Source organism: Neomonachus schauinslandi, chromosome 8 (genome assembly GCF_002201575.2).
Source record: "Neomonachus schauinslandi chromosome 8, ASM220157v2, whole genome shotgun sequence".
In the NCBI taxonomy this organism is placed as follows: Eukaryota; Metazoa; Chordata; class Mammalia; order Carnivora; family Phocidae; genus Neomonachus; species Neomonachus schauinslandi.
In genome coordinates this window covers 87,121,139-87,132,250 of record NC_058410.1, presented here as the reverse complement: position 1 = coordinate 87,132,250, position 11,112 = coordinate 87,121,139, and the positions used below count along the sequence as shown (strand labels likewise).

The window sequence follows — 11,112 nt, the reverse complement described above, 5'->3', positions numbered from 1 at the left end:
CTTCTCCAGTGTTCTGCTTCATGGGTGCTGGCTCAGAGACAGCAGATGTACAGTACAGGATGCATGGTGATTTAGCCATGAAAATGTAATAGAAAGTTGAAAGTTTTAAGTAAATTATTATAATAATGGGCATGGAATCCATAGGATATGTACTAGTTACCTATGGTTGTATAATAGGCTATCCCTAAACTTAGCAGTTGGAAACAGGAAACATTTGATACCATATAGTTTCTGCAGATCAGGAAGCCAGGAACAGCTTAGCTGAGTGGTTCTCATTCACAGTCTCTCATGAGGCTACTACCAAGATATTGGCCAGGACATCTCAAGACCTGACTGGGGAAACTTCCACTTCTAAGCTCACTCACATAGCTATTGACAAGAGATGCCATGTCTTCACAAAATAGCAGGTTTTACTCAACAGAAGATACAGAGAGAACATTCTGCATAAAGGTGTGTTGGAATAGAAGAGCAAAGAGATCTAAAAGGCCAAGTGGGAGAATCTGGTGGGAAGAGAAATAGTAGGAATGAATGAGTCAGGATTGGTAAGGAACAGAGCTGGAGAAACACAACAGTTCAGAAATAATAGGTAATCAATAGACCTCAATCTCTGGTGTTGATTAAGGTCAACAGATATGCTGCTCCTCAAAACTTTAGTTCTTGTCATCATTATTGGTAGGGTGGGAACTCATTCCGAGAGGAAAAAAAAATGATCACGGGGGGGAGTAAGAATGTAATGGGTTGCCTTTATATTAGCAGGTGGCAGCCAGGAAGGAAGCGTAAAGCTGGTAAAGCTACGGAGTTCTGAAGTTTTTTTCATAATAAGAAGAAAGAAGAAGGGGAGGAAGAGGAGTAAGAGAAGAAGAAGAAGAAGTTCTTTCAGTTCATAGTAAATATGCTAATTTTAAGCAAAGGTAAGTACTCACCCATTTAATCATGTAATATTTTTATTTTATTAACACAAAATATTAATATATTAGTATTATATATTAATATATCATATTAATAAAATAGTAATATATTAGTATATTATAGTAAGTAATAGTTAAGGTTCATATCTCTGAAGTTGTTACATTAATTTCCTTTTATTATGGAATTAGTGGTTTTCAAAATTCTTTGTGTGTGTGTGTACTGGAGACATTAAGTATTGAAAAATTTGAGCATACTGAAAAGGAATAATCTACAAACTTATTTGTGCTTTTTTACATTTTTACATTTTATTTATTTATTTTTTATTTATCTCACGACCCCGAGATCAAGACCTGAGCTGAGATCAAGAGTTGGACATTTAACAGACTGAACCACCCAGGCATCCCTGTTTGTGCTTCTTAAAGACTTACTGAAGAAAAGTTCTAAAATTTGTTAAGTGGTAATATAGTAATACCACAAGGACTATGAGAGAAAGGGGTGAGGGGGAAGAAAACACTTTTTAAGACTAAGTAAGCATATTCAAAACATACCATTTGAGTCCAAGAATTGTGCAGGTGATACTGAATTTAGCAATAATCCTGGAGGATGGGGTTCTTTTTTTTTTTTTTTTCCCTCCTAAGATAGAAGGACTAAACAGCAAAAAATAAAAAGCGATAGAAGAAAAAGATAATTATACTTGGAAATCTCATTTCTCTGAAGTAATCTTTAAAAATGTATAAATAATAGGAGAGATAAATTTCAAAGACTTTAACTTTACATGCCTAGGCCAGTTTAAAATACAAGTTTATATTCTGATGTGTTGACACTGGTTTCTTAAAAGTCCTTTCGAAAGTTGGCAAGGAAACTTAAATGAAAATTAGTTTGTACTTTATTACTAAAGAGAAATAAAAAGGAGCCTAGTAAAACCATGCTCCCAAATACATGTGTAATAACTGAAATACATATGAACATATTATATATATGTGTGTGCACTTTATATATAATGTATGCATATATACACACACGTATATATGTGTGTATGTGTTAAATATGGGTCTGTGTTTGCATATATACCGACATACATACACAGATACACACAGGCACTTGTGAGAGGCAAATGAAGGCTCATAATTATAATCTGAAATGGTGATTTTTAAAATGTATTAAAACATAAAAACAGACCAATCTCAATAGAGAGGAAAGGACACAGAAAGCCTACAGTATGTAAACTGCTGCTCTTTTGATTGTTGGGTCAATATATCAGCAGTGCTTCCACATGGAACATAGTAGACATGAATCAGGGTGGTTCTTCCTTGGTTTGCCTTTGGATTGTGCTGTTGTCAGGGTTCAGAGACCAGATTCTCCATACATGGTTCTTTTTGTGATTCTTGATTATGACCCCCTGAGGAAGTCAGACCAGCCTGGGGTTACTGGAGATGGTGTCTTGCTTGGCATATTTATCATCTACAAATCATCTGCTATAAATATACCTCAGCAGGATCATCATCAGGCTGGCTCAGTAGCCTGCAATTTATGAAGGTTATGGGAAACAGTGTGAAGGGTGAAGTGCTTTATTAAGGGTGGTTTTCTCCCTGACCCAGCCCTGTGTTCTACTTGAATATAAATGACCCTGGGAATGAGTACTCCTTTCCATTTAGGATTAAGTATTTTTAAATTGTCCCCTTCAGCTGTTATTCTTATGTTACTATGTCATGACTTTAAGATTTTCTAAGAAACATCAAAACACAGTGTTCGAAGATAACGTGAGAAATTACTAGATGCAAGATAGCTATATATCTAAACCTCACATTGTTTCCTCTACTTTTTTTCCATTTTTTAGCATTTGTCATCACTCTCTATTTTTGCTTCTGGCAAAATAACAGAACTAACCAAAATGTCTTGCAAATATCATAATTATTATCTCTATGGAAGTTGAAATAAAGGAAATGTGATTCTCTTTTGTATTGCTGAATGTTGTTTTTAAAAGAAAACGTGTTTGCTTCAGACACAATGTTTTGGATTATGCCCTAGACATAAACCTTATTTTCCTTTCACATTCCCTTAAATGAATAAAAAATATTGTAATGAACCAAAATGACACGAAACCAAATCGCCACACAGGCTGCTCTCTCAGCCAGTGAATGTTCCTGGAACATGGTTAAAGCTTGTTGGTTGGGGAATGATTAACGGTTTCCCTTACAGGATGTTATTCTGAACACTTGTCCTAGAAGAAAAAGCCTTGAAGAGGGTCACCCTATTAATATGTATTAAGAAGTAAAGGGCCAATTTTAATATTTCAAACAACTCCAGTGAATAAAAGATCCTTGGCACCTTTCTGTTTTCACTATAGTCCTCTTTTAAAATGATGTTCTTCATTCTCCATCTGCCCCAGGGCAGAGGAACAACAAGAGGAAGAAAAATGCAGAAAGAGTACAGAGAAAAAGAAATGATGGTAATTGTTTTATTCCACTTCACCTGACTCTTAAGCCACTCACCTTTAGGAAGACTGCAACACTTTATATGAATTAGCCATTGTGGTCTCCCCAGCCATATCACCATACTATTTGCCACTTGTTTTGCAAACCACCAACTGCGTTTACAAGTAGAGACATAATCAGTAGGCGAATGACCTTTTGCAGCATTGTATCTGAAGCTAGTTCATCAAATACTTGTCAGCCAACTGTCCAGGGGGCTAAATAAATAAATAAATAAATAAAGGTGGGGAGTGATGAAAATTTCTTTTTTTTTTTTTTTGCTGCTAAATAGAGAATCTGGTAGCCTTTCCTCCCCCTTTCCCTTGCTTTTTTTTTTTTTTCCCCACCTCTGTCCACAAACCTGTTACTAAGGAAACTTGAAAAGGAATCAGATACATTAAGAAAACAAAAGTTTAGACCCCACAACCACGATCCCATTGCCATGCAGAAAGCAATGCAAGATGCCCAACCTCGGTCGCCGCACCGCGGTCCTGACAAAGCCTGTATCTAGCCAGAACAAATAAGATGTTAATTGCAGCCTCGCTGAGAAAAACTAGTATTGTTCCAGCCAGAGACACGCAGCATTTCAGGAGCCGAGATGTGCCCCCTCCGCTGAGGACTGGATCAATTCATCTGAATCCCGGTGATGAAATGACAGCTCTTCGGCGGCGACAGGTCCGCGGTGAAAGAAAGACGACCAAGTCCAGTATTTACTTCCCACCCGCCAGAGTCGCCTTCCAGTCCTCCGCACCCCCCTTGCCTCGCCTCCCAGTGAGTTCCTCTTACAGTTGGTCGCCGCCAGCCCCAGCGGTGGGAACTGAGGATGCAAAAACCTCCCAGACGCAGAAAATACTGCTTTCGGGACGTGCTTGGTTTTGAGTAGCCGTGACGTGCAGGCTCACGGCGGCCCTGGCTGGAGCCCCGCGGAGCCCCCCTCCCGCCCGCCTCTCTCCCGCCCTCCCGCCGGGCCTCCCTCCTTTCTCACCCCGCCGCTTCCCTCCTCTCCTCTCACACACACCCGCCCGCGCCCTCGGGAAGCAGAACTTTGGGAAGGCACAGCTGCCGCGCGGCGCTCGTCGAGCCTCGGGCCGGCCGCCTGGGGCATCGCACGTGTGCTAGCGCGGGGCGCGGGGCGCGCCCGGGGACGCGCGCGCGCACGAGCACGCGGGAGACCGGCGCGCGGGCGCACACCCCGGGGACGCGCACCCCCTCCCTCGCGCGCGCCCCGGAGAGAGCGAGCGCCGCGCGCCGGCGCGCATACCCGAGACAGAGCTTTACTATCTCGCTCCCTCTCGCGCCCCTCCTCGCTGGGCATTCAAACAGCTTTCCGACATCACCAGCCAAGGATTTTTTCCCCCCTCTCCTTAGTCGCGGTCGGTCCATCAGTACCTGCGGGGGGGGGAGGAGGAGGAGGGAGGAAAGCGGAAAGAGGAAAAAGCAAAAGCTTGAGCCTTCCGATCCGACCACGAATACTCCTGTAATAAACCCACCGCCCCAACAAATCTGCCTTAGCAGCCGCTGCTGTCGCCGGTCACTTCTCGTCTCAGCGCTTCCTTTGCTTCTTGGCTAATCGGTTTGTTGGGCTTAGATTTGATAAAACTAATCGTTGCTTTAAGCCACTTGCATTTGTTTGTTTGTTTGTTTGTTTCCTTAGAGGCTCTCTACGGGGGGCTTCCTCCCCCCCCCCCCCCCCCCCCCCCCCTTGGAGGTTGGGTTCAGTTGGATTCGGCGTCAGGCTCCGGGGTCCTGGGGGCTTTTTTCTCCCACGCACCCCTCTTTGATTTCCCCCCCATCTTTTGCTTCTCTTAAGTGTGCATTTTAAAAAAATAAATCCTGATTTTTGAAGCTGAGCCGGGGAAAATGGGCAACGGTGATTGGGACCGAAGGGGAGTCTCTCCGTCACTGTTGCTGGGACGCGTGCCTGTGCTGGTGTCTTAGAGCAAGAGCCTCCCTGAGCTTTCGGAGTGGAAGGTAAGGAAGGGGGGTCCAGGGGTCACCTTCCCTCTGCCAGGGGTCGCCACAGAGGAGCTCTCCGTCTAGGTGTTTGCGGAGGGAGGACAGGAAAGGAAAGGCTGTTCCTGGCAGATGGAGGGGTTGCGAGCAAACCCGACTGTCTGCATTTACTTAAACGCCGCAGTTGAAAAGTTAGAGAAGTCTGTTTTTCAAGAGATGTGCTGGGTCAGAAGGAATAGGCAGGGAGACCTAGAAAATCTGATGGTTGTGTGTGATTGGGGTGATTTTATGGGGAGAAATTTTTAGGTTAGAATGAAGTTAAGATAAGGGGAGGCAATGGGTCTTCTATTGGGGAAAAAAATTTAGTGGAGTGATGGCGCCGTCTATGTTTGACTAAACTAAAGTGTCACCGAGAAAATCAGTTTTGAGAATAGCTAAACTAAATGCCGGTTTGCTTCTCAGCAGGAGACAAATAAGTAAATAAATAAATAAACACAACATCCTTGAGACCTTGGTAGCCATCCTTTAGACACCCCCACTCCATTCTTTCTTGAAGAGGGAAATACAATTGTTTGAACTGGCCCTGCAGTCGGGGGCGGGGGTTGGGGGGCGGCAGAGTTCAATGATTCATTTTTGATTCTTTAGAATAAAACAAGGCTCCGTACACCAAGGCTTAAGGATTAAGATAAAGAGCATTATATTGAGGGGGCTCTCTTGAGCAAGCTTGAAAGTGAAATCGGAGCTATTTCCTCACTCTTTCTAATTCTTGATGAGCACAGCAATGCAGACATGCACTGTCAAATAAATGGAAGCAAAAGTACCGGATTTCATTGGGAAAAGAAATACGACCTCTTTTTGGGTTACCTATTATAAAATGAAGCCCCCTTTCATGGATGGAATTCCTAATTTAGACACTTATTGTCACATTGGCTCTCAACGCCTACACTCTATCCTGAAGAACACTGCGCAGATCTGCATTGCCTGCAAAGTGCTACAGCAAAAAAAAAAGAGGAAATTATTTCCAGAATTTCCTGCAACTTTCCCAATTTTTTAACCTTTAAATGCTCATTGGCTTTATTTTCTCAAGAAGAAAATGCATTATTCATTGAGCTGTATGCTTGAAACAGAGAACGCTGTTTTGATAGTCCCAGCAGTTCTGATGTTATTTTAAACTGCTGCTATATAGAGATTTAGAGTTGGGGCTGTTTTCTCCTATATCAAGACATAGAATTTGAATTATGATCTGGAAAATGCAGATCTATCTTCAGGGACTTCGGTCACTGGTATTTGTGTGCATGCGTTGGTGTGTGTTATGCAATGGGAAGGAAGAGGGTTTTATCCTTTGGTTCAGAGAGAGGCAAAGACTCGAAAACTCTTAACTGTCTATATGTCTGTATGTCTGTCTCTGTTTACAGAACAGTGGAAGAGACTGCAGCCTAAAGACTTTTATAATTAACTTGGCATCACTTTTCTCAGCTCAAAGGCTAAACAAAAAAGCAGTGTCATTTATTCTAAGAAATAACTTCTTAAAGGTTAAAGCTGAAAAAAATTCGAGTTATTTTTGGATAACAACTTACAGAGGTAAATATAACCAAGGATTACTTTATTATGCAAGGCCAGGTTAAAAAATAGAAAAGGAGCTTTGGAGCTCTTGTTGGAAAGGGAGCAATTCAGTAATTGAAATCTGCTAGGAAAGAAAATACTAATGTCTTTTATCTACCATGTGTAAATCTTAAATTACAGTAGATAACTCTAGATAAAATAGTCCTAATTAAAAAAAAATTAAAAGACTGAAGCCAGCTCAATTACCATGGTTCTGGGATTTTTCACTGACATTGCCTTTGGATACAGATACTAATACAGTGATCCACTTTATGTATCCCAAGAGGGCATGTCACATTGAAATGACTGCCTTAAATCCTGGTTCTTGGTGGTGATGTTGAAAAGTCTTCCCCATGTATCTACCCATCTATACCCCTTCTCAGATGATGGTTTTAAAATTTCATTAATCCACATGAATAACAGTGTTTCTGCACAGGAATTCCCATCAGTTCACACGGTGGTCCCTGCAAAGACAAGTATGGGCATTTGGGAGATGATGTTTCATCCTCAACAAATTATCATTCATGTTTTTAAAATTGTGGCTATCCTTTATTGAAACTATTTTTCATGTTTAAGATAAGAGAAATAATGTGATGACAGCTGTTCCCAGATTATAAGATTAGATTTTGTGTGATGATGTTTACTGCAGGCCGACTGAGGGAGAGAAAAGGTTGTATAGGTTGCTTAAAAATATTTCAAAAATTAGGAGCGCCTGGGTGGCTCGGTCGTTGGGCGTCTGCCTTCGGCTTGGCTTATGTTCCCGGGGTCCTGGGATCGAGCCCCACGTCAGGCTCCCTGCGCTGCGGGGGTCCTGCTTCTCCCTCTCCCTCTCCCCGTGCTTGTGTTCCTTCTCTCACTGTCTCTCTCTGTCAAATAAATAAATCTTTAAAAAAAATTTTTTTTTCAAAAATTAAAATTTAGCTTATGATATTTCAAAAATATGTGTTTCCTCTTCTTTCAATAGACTCATAATGCACTTGGAGGAAATCCTGATAGATAAATAGAGCATTCCTGTTAATCATCTATTAAATATTATTTTTAAATTGAATGTGGAGAATTTGGCCATTGTGAATGACCGCGTGAGGGCGCTGTTCACACAGCAACAGATAATTTCCTAGCGTTATAAAATAAAAAAATTACCTGCCCTTCTTTTAAAAAGGGTTTTTTACTGAAATCTTGAAAACAGCTGGCTGTAATATTGGAAGGAGTTTCTTTTTTTCAATGCGCGTAGACTCCTACTTGCATTTTACTTTCATTGCCATTTTTACAGGCCAAATGACATAGGATGAAGGCTGTTCGTAACCTGCTGATTTATATATTTTCCACCTATCTCCTGGTTATGTTTGGATTTAATGCTGCCCAAGACTTCTGGTGTTCAACTTTGGTGAAGGGAGTCATTTATGGATCGTATTCTGTAAGTGAAATGTTTCCCAAAAACTTTACAAACTGCACTTGGACGCTGGAAAATCCAGATCCAACCAAATATAGCATTTACCTGAAATTTTCCAAAAAGGACCTTAGCTGCTCTAACTTTTCCCTCTTGGCTTATCAGTTTGATCATTTTTCCCATGAAAAAATAAAGGATCTTTTAAGAAAGAATCATTCTATAATGCAACTCTGCGATTCCAAGAATGCTTTCGTTTTTCTACAGTATGATAAAAATTTTATTCAAATACGTCGGGTGTTTCCAACCGATTTCCCAGGATTACAGAAAAAAGGGGAAGAAGATCAGAAATCCTTTTTTGAGTTTTTGGTATTGAACAAGGTGAGCCCGAGCCAGTTTGGTTGCCATGTATTATGCACTTGGCTGGAGAGCTGCTTAAAATCAGAAAATGGGAGAACAGAATCGTGTGGGATTATGTATACAAAATGCACCTGCCCTCAGCATTTGGGAGAGTGGGGGATCGACGACCAGTCGCTGGTTTTGTTAAATAACGTGGTGTTACCCCTGAATGAGCAGACTGAGGGCTGCCTGACCCAGGAGCTGCAAACCACCCAGGTCTGCAATCTTACCAGGGAGGCCAAGCGACCGCCCAAAGAAGGTAAGTGCCCAGCAGAGAGGGGGAGATGAGGTGGGAGGGGTGTTGGGAGATGGTATTAAGTTGTGTGGTTTCAACACAAGGGCTTAATCATTGCTCTTTAACTCTATCATCTTTGGAGTCATTTGATTTGTGATCTTTACTAATAAAGGTCCCTTAAGCTACTTTTGGGTTTCAAGATTTTAGAGATGGGGTGGTGAGGATGGGATAGCTCTCATCAGGATGCCCTGGTAGTGCGTCAAAAACGTGGAGCCAGTTTGCAGTGGAGGTTGGTGAGGTGGGGGGTCTTTATTGGGCTGCAGCCCCTTGGGGAGATCTACTTATACACATGCACTCTCTCTCATGCACACTCCTGTGAAATGGATTTGTAGGATTTCTGCCTGATGCTATAGCCCTGTAAAAAGTACCCTTCACTTCCTCTGGTCTTTGCTCTCTCTGTCTGTCTCAACCAAGACCCCTTTAGTTGTGCTGCCCCAAGTTGGGGAAGCAGGACAAAAAGGTGACACAAACTCAATAGCAAGCCTGTTTGGACCAAATGACTTTCTGACCCCTGAAAACAAGGGTGTCCCCCTCCCCCACAGGCCCTATAATTTAAAAAAAATGCTTTGCTCAATAAATCCCGTGTGCTTGCTCTTTCGAAACCCCACTGGAAGTGCAAACTCTGGGGTCTCCTGGCTGTGAAACCACTTGGAGGCAGGGGTAAAGGGTAGAATTAAAACACAGGCTAATCCTGTAAAACCTGTCAGCCCTCTTGGGTGATTTTTGCTCTCTTCGGTCCCCTGTTGATACACACGAGGAGAGTGGGAGCATGTCAGGGATGAGCTAGATGGAAGAAATAGTGCAACGGAAATGCAGAGGAAAAAGAAAAAAGTACAGGAGTGATTTATAGCTTTCACCCAATCCCCAGTGGGGGAGCTACCAGAGGATTTCAGATTGTTTAATAATGCAAGAAAGCAGACATATTTTGAGAAAATGACTTTCCTGTTTGTAAGGTTAACGGATGTGTTCCATTCCTTTGAGGACACGGCTGATACGTATTCGTTCTCGCTCCCCAACCCTGCAACTAGAGAGTGTGTTGATTTTTTATGCAGGAAATGTTTTCTGATCGCCACAAAGATCCCTGTCTGTGGAAAGGGACAGCCAAGCTCCAGTCCCTCTTTCCTCCCCCTTCCCCAACAGAAGTTGTCTTTGTGGCCAATATAAAATTGACACGTTGTTGGAGAATTTTCTTTAAGAGTAGCCAAGGCTTTGTAAGGGGTCAGGGTGGGAGGGAAAGAGAGAGAAGGGCTTAACTAGCTAGATGCGGTTTCTCTGCTGAAAGCAATTTGGGGGATGGGGATTATGGAAGAGCAATGGTACACGGGGAGAAGACGTGTTAGAAAATAAATGCAGACTAATGGCAATGAGAGAGGGTTGAAAACCTTTAAGATTTCTACAGGTCAGTGTTTCACTAACAGCTGTGGCTGAAGAAAACAAAGTGGTTTTAAATTACAGGAGTTCTTTTCTCTAGTAAAAATCCCAGAGAAGCACTTGCAACTGCAGGGATGGTATTTAACACCATTTAAAACTAATTAGTGTCCCCTAGAATAAGAAGCTACAGTACACACAGAAAATGTGATGCTACAAGCTGGCTAATAAGACAATTAACACCAGAAACTAGTATTTGTTTGTTTGTTTTATTGCTGTTTTATTAAAATCTAGAGAATCTGTTTGGGTTTTATTTTTCTGGTAGTTAAAATTCTATCATGAAATTGACTGTCGATGAGGAGACGAAAGTGAATCTAGTTCTGGAAGCTTTTTTTGTGAATGGTAGCAAGGCACAAAAACAAAGTTGTGTGCACATTAAGCATGATTTTCAAAGATTTTGCAGGTCATGATCATGAGATGTGGGTTGAAACAGTGCTAGGATTTATAGAAGTTGGACTAGATAGTCATTTGTTTTGTAAATGAGTAAGAATATGAGTGATTTTAGACATTTGATGTATAAATCACGTGGGAGCACGTCTATTTCTTTTGGCTAATTAGCTGGCAAAATGAGAAAGGAATAGCTCCATAGACAAATAAGTGATTATGTTAAAATCATTATCGTGGTACTAGAACTGAACTAGGAAAACTTTGTATAATAGGGGAAGAATATA

At 41.7% G+C, this 11,112-nt stretch overlaps 1 protein-coding gene across 1 annotated transcript in view; it reads left to right on the top strand.

Moving 5' to 3' along the window:
- Positions 1–5,069: 5,069 nt before the first annotated feature.
- ADGRB3 (adhesion G protein-coupled receptor B3) overlaps positions 5,070–11,112 on the top strand; it is a 709,573-nt gene continuing 703,530 nt past the window's right edge. Inside the window, exons 1-3 of the mRNA XM_021691966.2 lie at positions 5,070–5,351; positions 6,749–6,914; positions 8,206–8,977. Coding sequence (XP_021547641.1) covers positions 8,221–8,977 — 757 coding nt within the window. The 5' untranslated portion in view covers positions 5,070–5,351; positions 6,749–6,914; positions 8,206–8,220. The remainder of the gene's footprint in view (positions 5,352–6,748; positions 6,915–8,205; positions 8,978–11,112) is intronic.